The sequence below is a fragment of the Gopherus flavomarginatus genome, chromosome 8 (genome assembly GCF_025201925.1).
Source record: "Gopherus flavomarginatus isolate rGopFla2 chromosome 8, rGopFla2.mat.asm, whole genome shotgun sequence".
Classification (NCBI taxonomy): Eukaryota; Metazoa; Chordata; order Testudines; family Testudinidae; genus Gopherus; species Gopherus flavomarginatus.
Genome location: NC_066624.1, coordinates 105,420,072 through 105,440,443, shown reverse-complemented (window position 1 = coordinate 105,440,443; position 20,372 = coordinate 105,420,072). Strand labels below are relative to the sequence as shown.

Genomic DNA, 20,372 nt, shown 5'->3' with positions numbered 1-20,372 from the left:
CCCCAGTTTGCTCTCGCGTTCCCCGAACCCCCCTTGAAGCCGCCCAACAGCGCTGCAGTGTGGCCACATCTAACACCACTTGCAGCGCTGGTTGCTGTAAGTGTGGCCACTCTGCAGCGCTGGCCCTATACAGCTGTACTAATACAGCTGTAACAACCAGCGCTGCAAAATTGTAGATGTAGACATACCCTCACTGAAAGCTCTCCTGCTCTGTCCTGAGCCCTGTTGTCTTCCCTTCCCCGTTCTGCAGAGATGGGGTACATGGGCAGCAGGAGGGAGTGGGGGGAGAGTATGTGAGAGAGAGACAGACTGTATGAACTCACTGCTGGGGAAATCTCAGAAACAGTGCACTGTCTCTTTAAGAAAGGCAGTTAGTCACTCACTGTTCACCGCAACAGCTCCGAGTCCTGAACCAGGCTGTGTCCCCTCCCCTGCTCTGCGGACATGGGGTTAAGAGGCGGGGGGAGGGGACACCTAACATCAGCATCCACCGCCCCCTGCTCTGCACAGCCAGCAGGAGGGTCCCAGGAGCAGCTGCAGGATGAAGCAATGTGGTGGGAGGAGCACCTGAACACATGCTGCCGGCTGTGTGTTCTCTGCTAATCAGCTGGGCAGCAATTGAATCTCTCCTGGGTGGCTTCCCGAGTACGCAGATTACAGGGAACGCAGGAGACGGGTATCTCAGACAGAAGCCATGGATAAGGGCATAACAGGCTGGATACAACCAGGAAACTACAGTGAAGCCTGAGGGTGTGGAAGGGCTATTAATTTGAGGTCTTGTTTGAATCTTTATTTGGACTTTTTTATACTACCCCAGAAGGGGTCTAGATTTTTACGTTACTTGGCCAGAAGGTCAAGCCACAGAATACGCTAATGGGGAATCGGGAGTGGCCAGCAGATAGGGGGTGCAGGAGGCAAAATTCTCTGCAATGTCATGTCCAGACACGAGGCGGTGCGCGAGAGTTGGGGACACATGTTTACACATGATACCTGAAGGAGGATTTAGAACCCCATTCTCTGAAAAAAGAGGGAAATACCCACTTCTTTTAAGACAAGGTGTAGAGAGACAGATTAAGAGTCTCTTTTCTTCTGTTGGGACGATGGAGTACATCGTCCACATGCTGGCGGCCCAATAGGAGCAGATGCATGCTCTTTTGTTGTACCTACTACAAGGGCAGCAACAACAGCAAGAGGCTGGACAGGCTCAGCAAGAACATTTCCTGCAATGCCTAGAAAAGTGGACCCCAGGGACCTGGTTTGAGTGGTTTTTGGAGAAGAGAATTCTGCCAGACTGGTACCAGGCCTGGCAAAGTTGGGCCCAGATGTTGAGCCGGAGGGATTTTTGCACACACTTGAGAGGGTAGTGACCACAGTAAGTAGCCTGTCTTCAGTAGCCCTATTCTTCTGATGAGAAACTCAGGCGGCCTACTAAGCTTTGTCTGACAGCAGGCACAGTCATACAAAATTGTAAAAGATATTCTGGATAAACTGGGTCTGTGCGCAGAAGTGTATCAGCACCAGTTTAGGACAGAGCCTTTCCCCTGAGGGTGCATCCTAGAGTGGCAGCATGTTTATGAGATCTGGCAACACAATGGTTGCAGGCTGACACAAACTCATTAGACAAAGTGATGGACCTTATACTTCTAGAAGAGTTCCTAAGGATCTTGTCTGTGGGGGTCCATAGTGGACTCCAGAAGTTTTGTCCAACTTCTGCCAATGAGGCCATCATGAGTCCAGAGACCTATGTGGAAGGTGATAATGCTGAACCACCTGAACGAAGGTGTAGGTCAAAGGGACCGTTCTGAGGGGAGCAATGTGAGAGAACCCTGACTCTGGGATGGCAGGGGAGACGCATGGAGAGAGAAATTCGTAGACAATTCTGTACTTATGAAACTGGAGGAGATAGTGGCACTCAGAAGAATCCATTTTTCTGTTTCTGGTATGGCCAACTGGCTGATATACAGAAGGATTGCCCAGTCACGGAAAGTGACTTGAAACGTTCCCTCAGTAGGGGGCACACTTCAGCCTACCAGGTAACTGCTGAAGTGGCTGGACAGGAAATGAAAGGATTGATGAAGTCTGGGTGCAGACAGAGTGGGGAGTAGTCTCCTCATAGAATAGATCGGCATTTGCCAGTGAAAGTTTCACGTGTACCTGGAAGACATGGGTCTACCCGACTGCAGAGGTAGAGATAGAACTACAAGATTGGAGGAGCAAGCTGAGTGTCAGCATTGTAAGATACCTCTCCTGGATCATAATTGTAGGTAGAGACTGGCCTAATCTGCCGGCCCTATTACGAAAAAGAGGAGTGCTCGGATCTGTTGACCATAATATGACCATTATCCGGATGTGGGGTGTTGGGCTGCGCGGCCTAGCGGCAAGGATGAGGAGCGAGGACTCGATGGGCTGGTGGGAGCTGATTTGAGAGACTCAGGCCTTGGCTACACTGGCGCTTTACAGCGCTGCAACTTTCTCGCTCAGGGGTGTGAAAAAAACACCCCCCTGAGCGCTGCAAGATACAGCGCTGTAAAGCCTCAGTGTAATCAGTGCCGCAGCGCTGGGAGCACGGCTCCCAGCGCTGCAAGCTACACCCGATGAGGAGGTGGTTTACATGCAGCGCTGGGAGAGCTCTCTCCCAGCGCTGGTGCTCCGACCACACTCGGCAGCTCTTTGAAGTTTCAAGTGTAGCCATAGCCTCTGAGAGGAGACATCAAGCCCTGGCAACATAGTTACATGAGGCAAACTGGGAGCTGGAAGAGGTGAAAGCATCATGACAGGAAAATAATTGCGGAGGCTGTAAAACAAGAGCAAGAACTGGTTTGGATAAGACTGGCATATGAAAAGAAGTAGCTGCACTGTATATCATGGAACCAAGCGACAGTGGGGCCTCAATCTCTGAGTCAAGAGCAGGACCATGCAGGGGAGATATCGAATTGGGCAAATTTGTGGGAAAGCATGTCCTTGTGAGCCAGTCAGGGTGTGAAATTAACCTTGCTTGATTTTTTTCCAACCCCTACCATGTGCGTGTTCTGTATTTTACACTGTGGAACTGCTTCAGTCTCAGAGTTGATGGACACAGCAATTGTGTAAAGCTTTTGTGTTTAACAAAAATAAGTACCTGAAAAAAGACTGAGTGGATTAATAAATGGGTGTAAATCAGTAAAAATTGAACTCCTTTAATAAAAAAACCTGGTAATTTATCAGTGAAAATCAATAAAAAATGAAAATGCAGAACATTATCTATACAGTATCTGTTCATTGGATACAGAGAGGATTTCACTGTACAGAGCTTTCATTCCAATAACAGCCACGAACCTTAACGTTTTCTTACAAATGGAATCTGAAGTGTATATTTTAAAAAAGTGGTTAAATATCTCCTTTTAATGTGGCTTATTCCAGAGGTGATTTTGTGCATGTATGTGTTTGTGTGTTCATGTGTGAAGGAACTTACTACTTCAAAATCATGGAAGATTTAATGTTTGTTTTTAATCTTTATTGTATTCCAAAGATCCTCAAGATGAAAATAAAATTGGCATAGATGGTATACAGCAATTTTGTGATGACCTAGCACTTGACCCAGCCAGTATTAGCGTACTGATCATTGCATGGAAATTCAGAGCTGCAACACAGTGTGAGTTCTCAAAGCTGGAATTTATGGATGGGATGACAGAATTAGGGTAAGTATGCAGCAGGTAAAAGAAACTTAGCAGTGTAACATACTGGAGAAAGCCAGAACTAAAAAAAAAATGTCCACTTCTAGCAATTCAGAACTGAATTATGTCTTCTCAAAATTTGTCTGGTATCTGCCTTCTATGAATATAGAAACACATCTTCTATAAATTTTGCAAATGTTATAAGCGAACCCAAATAAAAGGCAAAATGCTGCTTTCTTTAAACATGCAACTAGTCCCATTGGCTACAACAAAACGAGCAAGTAAAAGAAGAATTTGGCCCAAAGGCCAAAATGTTTGGGGCCATTTATCTAAGAGTGTAATTTCTTTGCCCAGCACCAGAGCTCTAGTTTTTGTTTTCTAAGAACATTCTGACAAATTTTTAGTTATTCTAGATTACATATATCTGATTATCAGCTGGCTTCTTCAAATGCCAATGCGAAGAAACATTTTTTTAAAAAGCAGCTGAAATTGTTACATAAACAGACTTGTTACGGACTTGCTGAAATTAGTTTGCATAATCCTTCTCTATTAAAGCAACTAAGGATTGTCCGTAGTAGATAAGGTTTTAAAAATAAATTTAGTGTGTTATTTTGACAAAATGAATAATACACAGAAAAACTTTCTTTTTAAAATACAGATGTGACAGCATAGAAAAACTAAAGGCCCAGATTCCTAAAATGGAACAAGAATTAAAAGAGCCAGGAAAATTTAAGGATTTTTATCAGTTTACTTTCAGTTTTGCAAAGAATCCTGGACAGAAGGGTTTAGGTATGTATTCTTAATTGTAAACACTTGTGATATAGTTACTAGAAACTGTCTCTAATACTTACTGTAGTAATTGAAACTATTACTGTGATCCAGTTAGACTAGCTGTGGGATAAAAACATGCTTCACTGTGGTAAAAAGACAGATGTCAGAACTAACGTGAAGGTCAGTGCCGGATTTTCAAATTCATAGAGATTTCCTGTGGCCTTATGAACTGAGTGTTTCAATTTAACACATGAAGGTGCATTCTTCTCTTCAGAGTATAGTATGTGCAAAATTCCCATTAAAGTTAACATGTTATGATTTAATACTAAAAATATAATTAAAACTTTTAGAATTTGCAACCATGAGCAAATAGCCTAAATTTCAACTATAAATGTGAGTTTGTGTATAGGTAGAGACTTGCACAAAGTGTCTCATACCACCAAAAATACATGTAAATCCTTTTGCAAACTACAATTGAGGTATTGCCAAGTAATTTCCACATAACGGGCATGATTAGATTTTCTTCTCATTGCATCTACAGTGAAGGTCTTAAGCACAATCCAGGGCACGCGCGAGCGCACACACGCACAGTTTCTATAATTTTATTTCAGTGCTTCCCTCTTGATAGTCATAACATCGAGTGTCCAAGTGAAGTGGAAGAACTACTCACTAGGAAAAAGTCATTGGAGGGAGGGAAAAAGGTGTAGTTTGTTACTAATAATTACGGTAAATGAAATAACTGTTAATGCAGAATCATTAAAATAAGGGAATGCAAAAGCTAGATTCTAACAGTAGTAGTAACTGGGCTACAATGCACATCTTGTATGTTTTATTATATGCATTTTATGCTATTACAGTGTAGCTACTCATTTAATCAGAAAGTCAGGAATAGAAATAGGCCATATGTACAGTGCAATTAAGGTTCCAAAAGCAACTCATATTTCCTGATTTTCTGTAATTTGAACTCTTTAATGTTAAACAATGGACATTAATTTTTTTCATTATGAGGGGAATTAGGGCAGTGAAAGATCTGCAGCTATTTTATTTGCGGCTTGCAAACTTTTATTAATTTCCCCAGTGGAAGTTTCTTGAACCAACAAATGTGCACAGTACTTCACATTTGTGCATGGTGAAACTATGTTTATGTTCTACTGTATGTGATAAATCTGCAATTTGCACATGGACCAGTCTTTGTTAAAAAATTAGCAATGTCTGTTCTCCATGAGGACACTGTGCCAGTCTTCAAACTTCTCCTATACTCCCAGTAGGCCTGGCTGGGTATTTTAAGTTAGAGTGGAATAAGTGGTTTTCACTACACAGAGACCTGTTGATGTAAATAACACTGCTGTATAGATGTATAGGCTGAGTCTACTTCCCTGTGGAGTCACTTGCAGAATTGGGGTTGAACATGGAAAGTTTCAACCTTAACAGTGAATTTTACAGAAGAGTTTGTGTTTGAGAGAGAGATAATATGGAAATAGTTTTGCAGCCTGAACCATAACAATAGCTTCTGATTACCATGGTGATGTTTAGTATTTATATAGTATTTTCAGTTTTCAGATAGTTTTGCAAATGTTAACTGGTTAATACTCTGTAACATCCTTGTGAGGTAGCTATCACCTTTATATAATTACTTTTGAAATAGAGCCATGAAAGTCAAGTGATTTTTCCTCAAAGCTTCAGAACACACATGTCAGAGCTGGGGGTATATCATAGGAGTTCCTGACTTCCAGTTCTGTGCTTAGACCACACCTCTGATTTCCTCTGTCCACATTTCTCTCACAAGGAGAAGCCTATTAGTTTATTTTCTTGCTGGCTTATTTCCATACAGGACTGAGCATATACAGAACAATCAATTAAACATCCCGGGAACGATAGATAATTTGTTTTTGAGACCTCAGTGAAAATGATTAAGCAAGAAAATTAATCCTTTTTCATTTTCCTTCAGCCTTCTTATTGCTTCTTCCGGGGGGCCAGCCTCTAAGGATGATATAAAAAGAAGATATAGACAATTATAACTTTTAGATTTGTATGTTTTACCTGTAGTAATTATTTATTTGTATTACAGTAGTTCTCTAAGTACATAATAAATAGCTCTGAAGATCAGGATGGGGGGGGATGCCATTTGATTAAAATGCAGTCTCAGCATGTTTTCCCTTTTCCCCACTCCCTTTGTCTGGAGTTATCACCCTCTCATTGAAAAGATTTCATGGTAACTGTTTACTAGCGGTGAAATGATACATGAACAGACGCATACTTTTAGTTTTCTAATCAGGGTATGGCAGACATGTCTGGATGGAGTTTGAATCTCTTTGCTTTGATTTTATGCATTGGGAGAAAAATTGGAGTTTAGTATCTTAAAACAAAATCTATGACTGTGTATAATATGGAGGAATAGAAAGAAACCCATCAGCTGTTACTGATTGCTGCTACAGAAATTCTTGGTCTAAAAGCTTGCTTTCTAATAGGTTCTGTGTCTTTCAATGACACTTTCAGTGTGTTTGGCCCTCCAAATTTACCTTCCTTAAAGGTAAAAACATATCTAGTGGAATCCCTTTAGGAAACTTAAAATATGTTGTGAAGTGTTTTGATTAAACTGCTGCCTGAGCTCACTGTTTGTCATAGAACCTAGGCGATTAGCTGTGGATTGCATCTAATTTATTTCCAACAATTTTTCTGAGGTGCTGTGTGATGTGCATCATGCAAGCCACTCCAAATGAGTGTCAGTAAAATTCTCTCCTCATATTCAGTTTATGCTACAAATATATAATCTAAAAGCTTTTGATTAAATTAGAGGCATAAACAAAATACATGGGAGTGTGGCATAAAGGTTTGATTATTTGCGCTTATTTGGACTGACTTGCATTATTTGTTTGTGGCTTCAAAATATGTGAGTATTGCAGCCATTTTAAATGCTCATGACAGTAAAATCTAAAACTCTTGATTGTCCATTTTCATCCTCTTACTATAGGAAGGGCTGGTGGCAGTGCTTACTATTCATTTCCCATATATAAGATACTATAAGTTGCTTATAACGTTGCCAAACTTTAGCTGTTGGCTAAAATATTTTATGCTAAATGTGTGGCTCAGACTGAATTTTTTTTTGGAAAATTTCAGCCCAAAACAATGCAGTTGTTTCTGAGAACAGAGCTAGGGAAAAAACACATTGTTTTCCCCTTGTTTAAAATTTGGTGACGTTTTTCTTTGAAAGGCTTTAGTGCCACTGTGCTTTGGAGCAGGGACTCAACATTTGGCAGGGGTTGTTGTCCTTTATGTCAGGAGTATGCCTCTGGCCATTTCAGTGAAAATCTGCCCAAATTTGACTGTTATAAGTAAGGCTATGAGTCTGTCACAGATTCTGTGACTTTCCGGGACCTCCGTGACTTCTGGAGCAGCTGGTGCCACTGGCCCTGGGCCTGCCTGAGCAGCATGGGCAGGCTGTGGGCCAGCTGCACCGGCTGTTGCTGGGGCAGTCTTGGGCCACTGTGCCCCTGGCCCTCCCCCAGCAGCAGCAGGAGTTTGTGTGTGGGATGGAGCTCAGGGGTGGGGCAAGGGGTTGGGGCACAGGAGGGGGTGAGGGCTCCAGGCACTGCTTTGGGGGACTTCCTGAAAGTGGCGATGTCCCTCGGCTCCTAGGCAAAGGCGTGGCCAGGCAGTTCTGTACACAGCCTTCACCTGCAGGTGCTGCCCCTGCAGCTCCCATTGGCTGCAGTTCTCAGCCAATGGGAGCTGCAGAGCTGGTGCTCGGGGCAGGGGCAGCACGTAGAGCCCCCATGGCCATCCCTTTGCCTCGGAGCTGAGGGACGTGTTGCTGCTTCCAGAGAGCTGCATGGAGCCAGGTAGGGAGCCTGCCAGCCCCCGCACCATCTAGCAGCAGTGGGGGTTCCCCCCTCAACATTTAGTCAGGGGTATATAGTACAAGTCATGGATAGATCACGGGCTGCGAATTTTTGTTTACTGCCCGTGACCTGTCCATGACTTTTACTAAAAATACCTGTGACTACAACGTAGCCTTAGTTATAAGCTTTTGAAAACTCAGTTTCTATCTGCTCAGTAGAGACTTCCTATATTTCTGCAACTTAATTCCCCAAAGAATCCATCCACACTGGGCATGCGCCAGCCAAGAGCTGAGCAGGCCTTCTGCTGTAATTGCAGCCCTGAGCTGCTGTGGGTGGGCTGGTCCAAGTACCTGAACTGAGAGCAGGGAGACTCCTGTGCTCTTGTTGAGACATGCCCTCCAGTTGGGATAGGCAGTGTGGGGGAGGAAGCTGTCTGATTCAAATGCAGAGGAGACAAGAGCTGGGAGAGGGCACAGTGGGATGGGACAAAGAGCCTGGGGGGTTTCTTAAATAAGGACTCCCCTTCTTTGAACAGTTTCTTTTTGGAATTTCCAACTTAAATGGCTTCCTGTAGAAATTTTCAATTTGTTTTACTGTATTGTCCAATAAAATACTGATACTTATGAATAGATTTGGGTTATTAGATTGCAAAATTATGTAGCTACTAAAGGTTATTTTCATTAACATTATCAGCTTCTAGGTTGGCATGTATAATACACTTCTGGAAATGTTTAATCTGCCTACATGCCTCCTAAACAACTTAAATTCCTAAAGAGTTCCTGTACTTACACATCATTTCAGATCCTACCACCAAGCTGGTACAGATTTGTAAAAATCAGCCAGTGGTGGGCTTCATTGCTGCCCTCTTTGAAAAATCCAAAACACACGGTTAACTAGATTGATAGCAGCGCCAGGATTAAGGCGTTTCTGAATTCTAATTCCACTCATACCATTTATTGGTCTTAATTTATTGCACTTTATTATATTTAATTATGCCTCCAACCATCCTGCGAAGTAGGCAAAGTGGAGCATCAGTTTTATATATGAAACATCCTCCAGTAAGTGGAGACAGACTCAAATTTCTGACCACTAAGAGCCTAATGAAGTTTTCTTAAGTTTTAGTGCATCCTTGGTATTTTCAAATATAATGGCATATCATGCCCATCCACAAAACACATAAGATCAAAACTTTTATCTGCCTCCGGAAGCCCTGAATTTAAATCTTTTGAGGGAAATCCTGACCCAAATGAAGTCACTGGAAAAACTCCCATTGACTTCAGTGGGACCACGATTTCACTCTGTATTTGTCTGGAGGGGCTGATGAGGTGGATTGCTCTATTAGACTTGTTAGAGGAACACTGTTAAAGTTATTGGGAAATACGGCGAGACTTTTGGCACTGGGAATAAGTCCGTAAGAATTTTCGGGTGTGACCAGCATAGGTACTCATATTGGCAGATAAACATATTTAATCTAGAAGTCTTTTAATATTACTTTAAAAAATGCATTGGTTTGTCTGAAAGAGTAATCTAACAGGGTGCCTATGCTTTTTTGCTGCTTGAAGTGTAGATTGGTTATGGACAAAACAAATTGGTACACTCCAGAAGATGTAAGACTTTCTGGATGCAGACACTTTGCAGGTGGATCCAGTTAGGCTGACAGTGATTCATTCTTGGTGGTGTTGAGGTTTTTGAATGTTCATTTGAAGAGTTCATTCTCTCTTAACTGATTGTGTAAACTTAAGTTGTTTGGGGTACGTGCACATACATCAGTAGTCCTGATTTGTTCCTAGCTTTGAGGAATACAGGCCCACTCAAAATAGAGAGAGATTGAAAGTTATCTGAAAAATTAACTTAAAATGGGCAGGAAATCCACTTTGGCTATCATAAAGACAACCACCTAATGTACATGGTCTTTCCCAGGATGCGTGTCCTAAAGGAAATCTGTTCAGCTATTTGAAAATTTGACAAGACCATTTTGCAACTCTAAAGCATGTAACAAAGTTGCTCTAAAAATAAAATTGTAGCACACTAGGTTATGGGAATTGTATTTGAGTAAATACAATTAAAGGAGCCTAATCCAGCAAATGATGTGGAATTCTTATTGAAGTCACTGGCATCACTTTGTGTAGAGCAAAGTCAGCACTGAGCTGCTAAGTTATGGTAAAAAGTTGAAAAATCTGTTATGTTTTGGGCAGAGTAATTCTTAACCTGGATAATTGAAATACATTTTCAGATCTTGTGTGCCCCAGGGGTCAGACCTAAATCTGAGGCTTAGTTCATCTGAAACAAACCCACCAGTTTCCTTAGTTTTCATTATCCTTTTAAAGAAAATTTGGAAAGAACCTAAGAGCATTCTTGCCTTGAGAGTGAACTGTATTTCACCTTCATTAGTTTAGTTTATAGTCCAATCAGGCTTGGTGAAAATACCTGTGGAGAAAATGTATATTTCAAATATATCTAAAAGAGTAACATATTTTTAATATTGCAGATTTAGAAATGGCTATAGCCTACTGGAATTTAGTACTTAATGGAAGATTTAAATTCCTAGACTTGTGGAACAAATTTTTATTGGTAAGTTTAAACCTTATTCTATAATATAAATTGGGCTGCAATAGGTTTGTGGTTTTTTTGAGTTTGGAAGATGTATCCGTGTGTATTTAAGTCTTTGAAGAGATCACATAACTTATTTTGACAGAGCATTCTTTTGTGATGCATGGATGTTGCAGTTTTTGGCAAATACAGTAAGAATTTAGTTGAGGGTGACTTGCATATATTCAGGGATTTAATACTGAGTATTCAGACTTTAAAATTAATTTTGTTCATGGTTTTTAAACTCAGATTTTTTACCCAAATAGGAACATCATAAAAGATCAATACCTAAGGATACCTGGAACCTTCTTTTAGACTTCAGTACAATGATAGCAGATGATATGTCTAATTATGATGAGGAAGGTAATATTTACATTTTGTTTTATCAGTTTCTCTGTGTGTGTGTGTGTGTTTCTGTGGATAGTACATTTTGTAGTGTGCCGCTGGGGTAGCATATCTGTCTAGTGACTGGCAATCAGAGTGTCTGCAGAACAGTATGTGACTTTTTCGGGGGTTCGAAGAAGTTCTCTGCCACGTAGCTGATAAGGACTAAGCCTACTAGCACAGGTGAAAAATACTTGTGCTGCCACTTCCCCAAAGCCAAGAGATTACTTTTTTTTTTCCTAAACATCTTCACTTCTCTCCTTCCCCCCTAATTGTTTGGATGCTCTCGAGTGCTCTTTGGTGCGTGCATTCACAATTATTAGAATTCCTTCACACTTGCTACGATTCTGGAGACCCAGATTTGAGTTTTGGTTCCCATTTAGGTTAGCCAGGTGAGATGAGTGCTGTGGAGATTGTGCTGTCGTACTCTCAGCCCTCTTGGGCCAATTATCATGTTGATTGGCCCTAAGGTGACCAGATGTCCCGATTTTATAGGGGCAGTCCTGATTTTTGGGTCTTTCTTATATAGGCTCCTGTTACCCCCCCCTCCCCCCGTCCCGATTTCTCACATTTGCTGTCTGGTGACCCTAATTGTCTCTGAAAGGAGTTTTTGTCCAGCTTTTCTTGCTTTAAAAAAAAAAAGATTGTCCTGTTACCTGAAAAATTGAGTGTGTTTAATTTGTGTGTTGGCATGGGGGAGGTCTCAGTTGAGAAAAAAAATCTTAATCAGATATTAAATCTCAAGAAACAGAATGAAATGAGGATTATTCATTTAAAACTTTAAACAAGAAAGAAAAATCGTCAAGAATCTCTTTTGATTTAAAGAGGTTTTTTTTCTAAACTGAATAGCTCTACATTGGAAGGAATGGGATTTGTTTACCTGAATCTTTATGTGCTCTTGCTTGTTCTTTCCTTTCAGGAGCATGGCCAGTTCTTATTGATGACTTTGTGGAATTTGCACGCCCTCAAATTGCTGGGACAAAAAGTACGACAGTGTAGCACTAAAGGACCCTTCTAGAATGTACATAGACTGTACAAATAAATACAACGGAAAATTGCACCGTCAATTTCTGCTGGCCGGACTGAACTGAAGATCAATCCTCATTATAAGGGTTGAGGGTTGAGACAAACCTTTAAGGATACATCTTGGACCATATCATTCATTCATCTAATGGTGGTTTGGGCTTCTCTTCTAGTCTGAACCACCTTTGCCAGTTATAATTCCAGCATAGTGGATTTCATCACATTTTTGTGGACCGCCTTTGTTTACTCTCCCATAAGTCTTAGAAGCTTTATGATGATTATTTTGAGATTTCTGGTTTCGCATAAAGCACAATGCTGTCTTCATGAGACAACTGTTGTCTGGCATCTGCATTACACAGATCAACATCACAAGTGGTTTTTTTTAAAACTCCTTAAATATACACTTTGGGCTAGTTGCAAAGACTATACTGATAGCACTTCCTGTAAGAGTGATATATTTAAGTGTACCGGGTCCGATTTTTTTTTTTCTTCTTTCATGGCAGATTACAGGTATTGTCTAAGTGAGTTTTGAGTATCTGATTAAAACAATTGTAGAAACAACCAACAAAAACAGGAAGGTTGATACTGGGAAATCTAGGTGCCTATATGGAAGATTTTATTGTATGTCACCCATCTTTGAAAGGAGTTGAAGTACTACACAACTACTGTGCACTTATAGCACCCCAGTTTAATATTATAGTCAGCCTCCAGTGAGCTTCATTGAAACACGCTACATGCATAACAGAATCTAATATTCTCTAGACTATTATCTAATCAGATTTCATTACAGGTTTGAAATGCTTATCTGTCTGTCCAGGAAGGTGTTTTCATTTTTGTGGAAATCTAAAACTTGAACGATATACTGAATTTGTGTCTTATGTTTTGTACACACAGTATTTTAAATTCAGGCATGGGTTTGGATGGTTGCGGTATGAAATAACAAATGAACCTGCTTTATAAGAGGTTGACAAATCTGATGTGAATCTGAGTTTTGAAGTGATTATCACAGGCCATTTAAGTTACATTTTTACAACATATAGGTACTGCCTTTATGGACAAAGCCCATTGTCTCAATTACTTATTTTGTTGGGATTTTTACAGGTCATTGTGGCTGCCAATTACAGATATTAAAAGTAAAACTTTCTCAAACAAGCAGAGATCAGATGCAAAATACTACACTGGCTGCTTTTGTTCCCTTACGTTATTTTGTCGATCACTACTACTTTATTTGCCTCACTGCACATAACTAAATTAGAACTGATTTCACTTCAAAGCAGGATTTTATCTTGTTGTGTGCTTTTTAACATTACAGGAGCCCTTGAATTTCTTTCATCCTGAAAATGCTTTTTCACTCTTCAGTTGCTGACTTATGAAGAAGAGGCTATTGTTTTCTTGAAATAAAAACTTCTGTAAAACAAGCTAGAAAATGTTAAACTAGGATGTCTAAAAAAATTATTATAGTAATTATTAGGAATATGGTACTTGTTTGAATACTCCAGCCAGTCCCATGTTAAGGTCGTAATTACCGTTGAAATTTGTAAGTGGAACTTGCACTAAAACAGCAGTACACTTTTATGCAGATGCTAAAAAGATTTTAGGAAGAATTTAAGTATTAAACTGCTAAAACTTTTACCCTGTGTGCTTTGAAGTTGACTGAAAGGTAGGCTTCCCCTCATAGCAGTGCCCTTTTAATAAAGTCCATTCATGCATTTATTTCAAGAGTACAGTTCTACAAAATGCGTTGCAAATTTCTGTGCCAGCTACCAGAATTGGCTATGCCAAAAATGTGTGTGATTTTTGTTTTGCTGCTTTCAGTATTTCCTTTTTCAATTTTGTGTAAATATCAATGAGGGACTTGAATTATGAAAACTTTACAAGGTATATATGCGTGCTGTTTTCTGTCTTAAGGGTTTTGGTACAGTTTCAGATTGATTAGTTCAAATATGCTGTGTTTTGAGGTGAGCTCTAATTAGCTTTTATCCCAATACAGATATGACAGTCACAAAAATCTGATATTGGTTAGTGGCATAATGCCATGGTGTTTTTAAAGAATATTCCTTATGACTGCGAGACCTTTTCAACAAAGTAGTGTTGTCATCAGTTTGGTACTACACACTTATAATTACTGTGTAATTATAAAACAAAAATACATTACATAAAGTTTTGGATAATTATGTAGCAGAAAAGTTAAGGTTATTCGTGCTGTAATGGCATCTTAGAATTCAACGAAACAAATGACCCTAGTTGGAAACAAGCTTGATTTAACAGTGTGGTTATTCTAAGGATAAATGCCTGCTTACAGGAAATATTTTATATTGAAAAGTGCTCAGACATGTGGCCATGTGTTCTTCCTTTATATATGCGTGTGGGTTGTGTGTTTTGTTTTTTGTTTTTTAAAGAATTCAAACAGTTTACCTACTTGGATTGCTTTAATTCATAAGTGCTTAAGTCCTCAATTTGATGATGATTTCCCCTTAATGGATCGGTTTCATTTTGCCAAATGTCAAAAAATGGGTTAAAAACTTAAAATTTGTAATCTGTTTTTATACATTAAAAATGTACAAGATTAGACGTGCCCTGATATAAAACACTTAAGATCAAGATTATATTTAGTAAAGAACATCATCTGCATATCTCTGTAAGTTCAATGTAATTTCTTACAAATCCCTCTCATTACCAACAGAGGCAATAAAGCTCCAGTGAAATTGCCATGACTAAATCTTCTCATGCATTGTTTTAGTCTATTGTTTGTAAAACTTTATTTCTAGACTTTTTTAAAAAATATGGAATACTATGTCCTGAATAAAACGTGCACTAATCGGCAAGCTTTTGCGGGGAGGAGGAGAGATCTAAGAACTAATGCATCATCTTGCCTGCCACTTAATCTAAATGTTTACAGCTACAAAATGGAGCTATTTTTATCCAGCTATGCTGCATTGACATTAACTAGCATGTGATGGACAATACCATAAGTACATGCAGTGCATTTGTTTAAATATGGCTGGTTTGAAGACTGAGTAAATGACTTTTTTTTATTGAGCAACCTGTTATTAAATAAAGTAACTTATGAATTGCTTCAAAATTGTTTTACAATGAAATCCTTACTGAGAAATTCTTATTTAAGAAAGATATAATTTTTTTAAAAATACGTTTAATAAACTTTTGTCATTCACACTTATTTATATAATTTTGCAAGAAGTCTCTGTAGATTTTATTTGAACATGATACATTGACTGTCATTAGGTTTTTAAATACTTGGTGCCAATAACTTATCTGACCTCTACAGAAATCTAATGAAAGGCATACTTGGGAGAAAGTTAGATTTCATCTGGAAAAGTTTTGTTTTGTATGTTAATAGGAACACTTGTGGTGTCATGTTAGTACCAGTAAACACTTAATTGGAGAGAACTCCCATTTTAAATAGAGAGTATTCATTGTCTGTTAACTTTGCTAATTGCTCATAGATTTTTTTAAAGCCAGAAGGGACCATTGTAATGATCCATTGTGACCTTCTGCCTAATACAGGTCAGAGAACCTCACTTACTCCTCAGGCCTTTCTGTCTGAGCATATCTTTAGAATGCAAGTGTCTTGGTTTAAAGATCTTCAAGTGATGGAGAATCCATCACATCCCTTGGTAAGTTGTTCCAATGTTTCCAACAGGCTCTGTTTAAAAAATAAACTAAAATTTCTCCTTATTTCTGTTCTGAAGTTGTCTAGCTTAGCTTCCAAGCATTTGAGCTCATTATGCCTTTTTCTGATAGAGCCATTTCCTATCAGAAATTTATTTCACATGTAGGTATTTGCAGATCATAATTCACTTCTTAACCTTCTCTCAGATCTTACAAGTGATCACTGTGTTGGTGTCTTTTTTTTTTTTTTTTGTCTCATTTTTGTAAGCAAGTAGGTTTTAGGTGAGGTGAAATGTGGGTGTATCCAAGATCAATCAGGCTTGTGAAAGGGGTACAGTCAGCTGGAGAGGTTGAGAGCCACTGATTAACAGGGCATAGGACAAACTATATAATTAAAAAATAGGTATATCTTCATTAATTATTATTTCCTAGAACTGGAAGGGACCTTGAAAGGTCGAGTCCAGCCCCCTATCTTCACTAGCAGGACAAAGTACTGATTATGCCAAAGATCCCTAAGTGGCCCCCTCAAGGATTGAACTCGCAACCCTGGGTTTAGCAGGCCAATGCCCCAACCACTGAGCTATCCCTCCCCCTATGACTTTCCTCCTTAAACTGAAAACTGGAGGGTGCCCTATGGCAAAAGACAGGAACAGAGCTCAGACTCATGGCTCTGAAAAAGGCTAGGAAGGGAGGATTGAAGGGCAAAGCTCGCTACTTCCCTGTCTGTCCCAGCTGAAATGGTCTAGAAAAACAACAGCAAGTCAGGTCATTATCTGAATTGTGGTAGCACCTAGGAGCCTCAGTCATTGACCAGGACCTCCCTCTGCTAGGCACTGTTCGAACAACAAAAAGACAGTCCCTGCCTCAAAATGCTTAAAAACAAAGTGTATAAGAGAGTAGCAGAAGATTAATGGAAGCCTTTATCTCTCCAAAATCACAATATCGTACTTCTGTTAAATAGCTCCCTTCCTGCCCCTGAGTGTCGTTGCAGGCAGGTCCCAGAAGCCTTGTATTTTGTGACCTCTCTGCTCTCCTGCTTGTAATGATGCGTTTTGACAACTATTTCTGGGTATGTTGCTTGCTGCAGGCAAAGACTTGATGTGCACTTTCAATAATGGGATCTTCTGGCCTATTTTTAACAGGTCCTTAGTTGCCTTTTGTATCAGGCTGACAAGGTTGCCGTTTGCCAGGCCTCTGTTATGTCCTCAATCAGAAATTTCTCTGTCTTCCAATTTCGTTTTGTTTTTTAACTCCTCCTCCCTCTGTTGAAATGTTTTAAATCCGCATATGGGTGGCAGTTCAGATATTGTTCCTCCTTTGATGTCGGTAATTTTGTTTGTAATCATTAATTTAGCATGTGCCAGACTGCATGGCTTTTGAACTTGAAGCGTTTTCACATTGAAATGTGTTGCAGACATAGGGTGACTGGACAGCAAGTGTGAAAAATTGGGATGGGGTGGGGGTAATAGGCACCTATAGACAAAAAGGCCCCAAATATTGGGACTGTCTCGTCACCCTATGCAGACAAGGACTTTTCTTGCATGCTTACCTTCTTCACTAGCCCATTCATCTCCTAACTGCGGGCTTGTCTACACTGGCACTTTACAGCGCTGAAGCTTTCTCGCTCAGCAGTGTGAAAAAACACCCTCTTGAGCGCAGCAAGTTTCAGCGCTGTAAAGTGCCAGTGTAGACAGTGCACCCAGTGCTGGGAGCTGCGCCCCTCGTGGAGGTGGTTTGTTTAGGTTGCTGGGAGAGCTCTCTCCTAATGGTGCCAATGTGGACTAGCCCTTTGATTGAATTCATTAGTATTAGTAGTACCTGCTGATCAAGGATCAGGGACCCATGGTGCTAGCCATCATACAGATGCAGTGAAAAGAACATCTCTGCCCCAAAGATCTTGCAGTCTACACCCCTGAAATGCTGAACTCCCAGGCTGCTTTAGGGCTATTCAACACAGATTCCACTGTGTTGCTGGAGAGTGGTGTAGAGGGCATCGCACTCCTCATAGTTACTTTGGTGAAGTTGACTTCCTTCTCCTGGATCTTGTAATATAGTTTGGCCTTAATGAAGCATTTCTACCCTGGGAAGACAGACAATGGTTTTCCTGGGTGAGACTTTGCGGTGATATATGGTGGTTAGACACGCTAAAATAATTTGTAGCTAATATGGATATGTCTGTAATCCTGTGTTTGGAGAAGTCTCTAGTTTGCGAACAGGGGAGCTACTTCTCTGGCCCTCCTCTGGGAATTGTCCAGAGCTTTAGGTTAAGTAAAATTATCTAGGGCGCTCTATTGTCTAGTAAAGTCTCATACAATCATGTCCTGGGTTGAAATATCATGACTAAGAGCTTGTCTACACTGGTGCTTTACATCACTGCAACTGTCTCTCTCAGGTGTGAAAAAACACCCCCTGAGCGCTGCAAGTTTCAGGGCTGTAAAAACACCAGTGTAGACAGTGCCCCAGCACTGGGAGCTGTGCCCCTCGTGGAGGTGGCTCTCTCCCAGCGCTCCGCCGTGACTACATAAAAGTGCTGCTGCGGTAGTGTTTTAAGGTTCCCAGTGTAGACTAGCCCTAAGACCCCGTTTTAGTCATGGGTATTTTTAGTAAAAGTCACGGACAGGCCATGGGAAGTAAACAAAAATTCACGGCCCGTGTCCTGTCCATGACTTTCACTATATACCCTTGACTAAAAATTGTGGCGGGGGGGAGTTTTGGAGGGATGCAGTGTGTGGGGGGGTACTGCGTGTGCTCGGAGGGGCACTGCAGGTTCTGGGGAGGGGATGGTTGGTAGGGGTAGGGCAGGCTCCCTACCCAGCTCTATGTGCTGCATCCGCTTTGCCCAACCCCCTGGCAGCCAATGGGAACTGTGGGGTCGGTGCCTGCAGGCGGAGGCAGCATGTGGAGCTAGGAACTGAGGGAGGGGAGTTCCTGTAGCCCTGCCCTGTACCCCACCCCCTGCTGCTCGAGGGCGGGAGGCTGCCCCAGTAGCGGCTGGTGCGATGGGCCCAGGGCCTGCTTGAGCTGCCCCCGGCACACCAGTGGCTGCAGAAGTCACAGAAGGTCATGGGGTCCATGACTTCTGTGACCTCCATGAAAAGCATGGAATCGTAATCATGAACAAAGTCGATTTTCAAATAGTCTTCAAAAACTGATTGAAGACAAGCTTTGAATGTTCTAGCTACTGATGATCAGGGAAGGTCATTTTTTTCCCCCCAATTCTGCAAATGTTGCAGTATAGCTGGATTTATGTATGTCTAGAATTTGCTGGATGGTTAATTTTCTGAAGTTGGGTTGGTCTTAGATATGTTTCCCTTCCTCTTCTCCCCCACTAGGGTTCTTCTCTTGATGCTGGGGTATAAAACTACAATTATTCCCCGTGTAGTGCAGCATAGGTGCAACCAACAGGTGCAATCAGTCACTAGCCAAGAGAATTGATGCTGGAGAAGAGTGCGTGTGGGTAGGTGGGTGTGGGGGAAGGGGTCTGAAACCATAGGTTTGCTTTGCCAAAGTTTTACTATCACATGGAGTTAAAGCCTAATAAAAACGATAGACAGGAGCTTACTGCCTTATTCCAACATTTGCTAAAGCAGAGGGGAGCATCTTCTGAAGAGGAAGGAGCGAGGTGGTCTCACAGGCATGGAGGATGTGGAAGTGGTAGGAGGACACAAAAGAAGGAAATGAGAAACAGAGGGACAGAATGCCATGAAGCCTTTTTTCGCCCAAGCCAGTCTTTCTGCTGCCTGGGTTTTCCTAAGTGACTGCCATGATCACAATATCAGTTGTCCTGCCTTGCAGCACTGTTATTCCTTTAGCCAACATTAGCCTGTGCTAATTCTTACGTAACTAATGGAACACTTTCACAAAAGATGCAGGTGACCCATGCAGCCAACACAAGTTTGTGACTCCCTGCCATTTGTCCTGCAGCAGCCTATGCATTTTTCCTGTAGCCCCGGATTTGCTCTTGCTGTCTCATGGTGCATGCTGCTGCAGTTGGCCATGCCAGCCGTAGCCTCCATCTTGCCTCTACTATAGCTGAAAGTGAAGGCCAAGGAGAAACGGGCTGACACAGCGCAGGCAAGTGGGTCAGCAAAGCGGGCTGGGCTGGGATGTGACGTTCCGTCCATGCTGTCTAAGTGAACAGAGGGGAGGGACTTGGCCCACGTGAGCAAAGTGTCATAACTGGCTGCCTCCTTCTTGATGCTCATGTGCAGCCTATGCTGGTTCCCTCAGGCCCCTTGCAGCTGGCTCTATTGCTGAAAAGGGGCTCTAGCACAGGGGAATAGAGTGGGGAGCTGGGGCTGTGTGCATGTCCTAGCAGTAGGGTGGTAGGTGCCTCATCCATCTCCCGGAGGGGCCATTTCAGGGCTAGGAGAAGAGGCGCTGTCAGGGCTGGCTCTAACTTTTTTTCCGCCCTAAGCAAAAAAGAGCATCGCCCCACTGCACCTTCCCCCCAAAAGTGCTGCAGCGTAACCCCGTCCCCTGA

General features: G+C 41.4%; 1 protein-coding gene across 1 annotated transcript in view; it reads left to right on the top strand.

Moving 5' to 3' along the window:
- The window catches only part of DCUN1D1 (defective in cullin neddylation 1 domain containing 1), a 35,534-nt gene extending 20,566 nt beyond the window's left edge, over positions 1-14,968 (top strand). The window contains exons 3-7 of the mRNA XM_050964310.1: positions 3,509-3,677; positions 4,312-4,442; positions 10,752-10,834; positions 11,119-11,215; positions 12,156-14,968. Of these exons, the coding sequence (XP_050820267.1) occupies positions 3,509-3,677; positions 4,312-4,442; positions 10,752-10,834; positions 11,119-11,215; positions 12,156-12,235 (560 nt within the window). The 3' untranslated portion in view covers positions 12,236-14,968. The remainder of the gene's footprint in view (positions 1-3,508; positions 3,678-4,311; positions 4,443-10,751; positions 10,835-11,118; positions 11,216-12,155) is intronic.
- Positions 14,969-20,372: the final 5,404 nt, after the last annotated feature.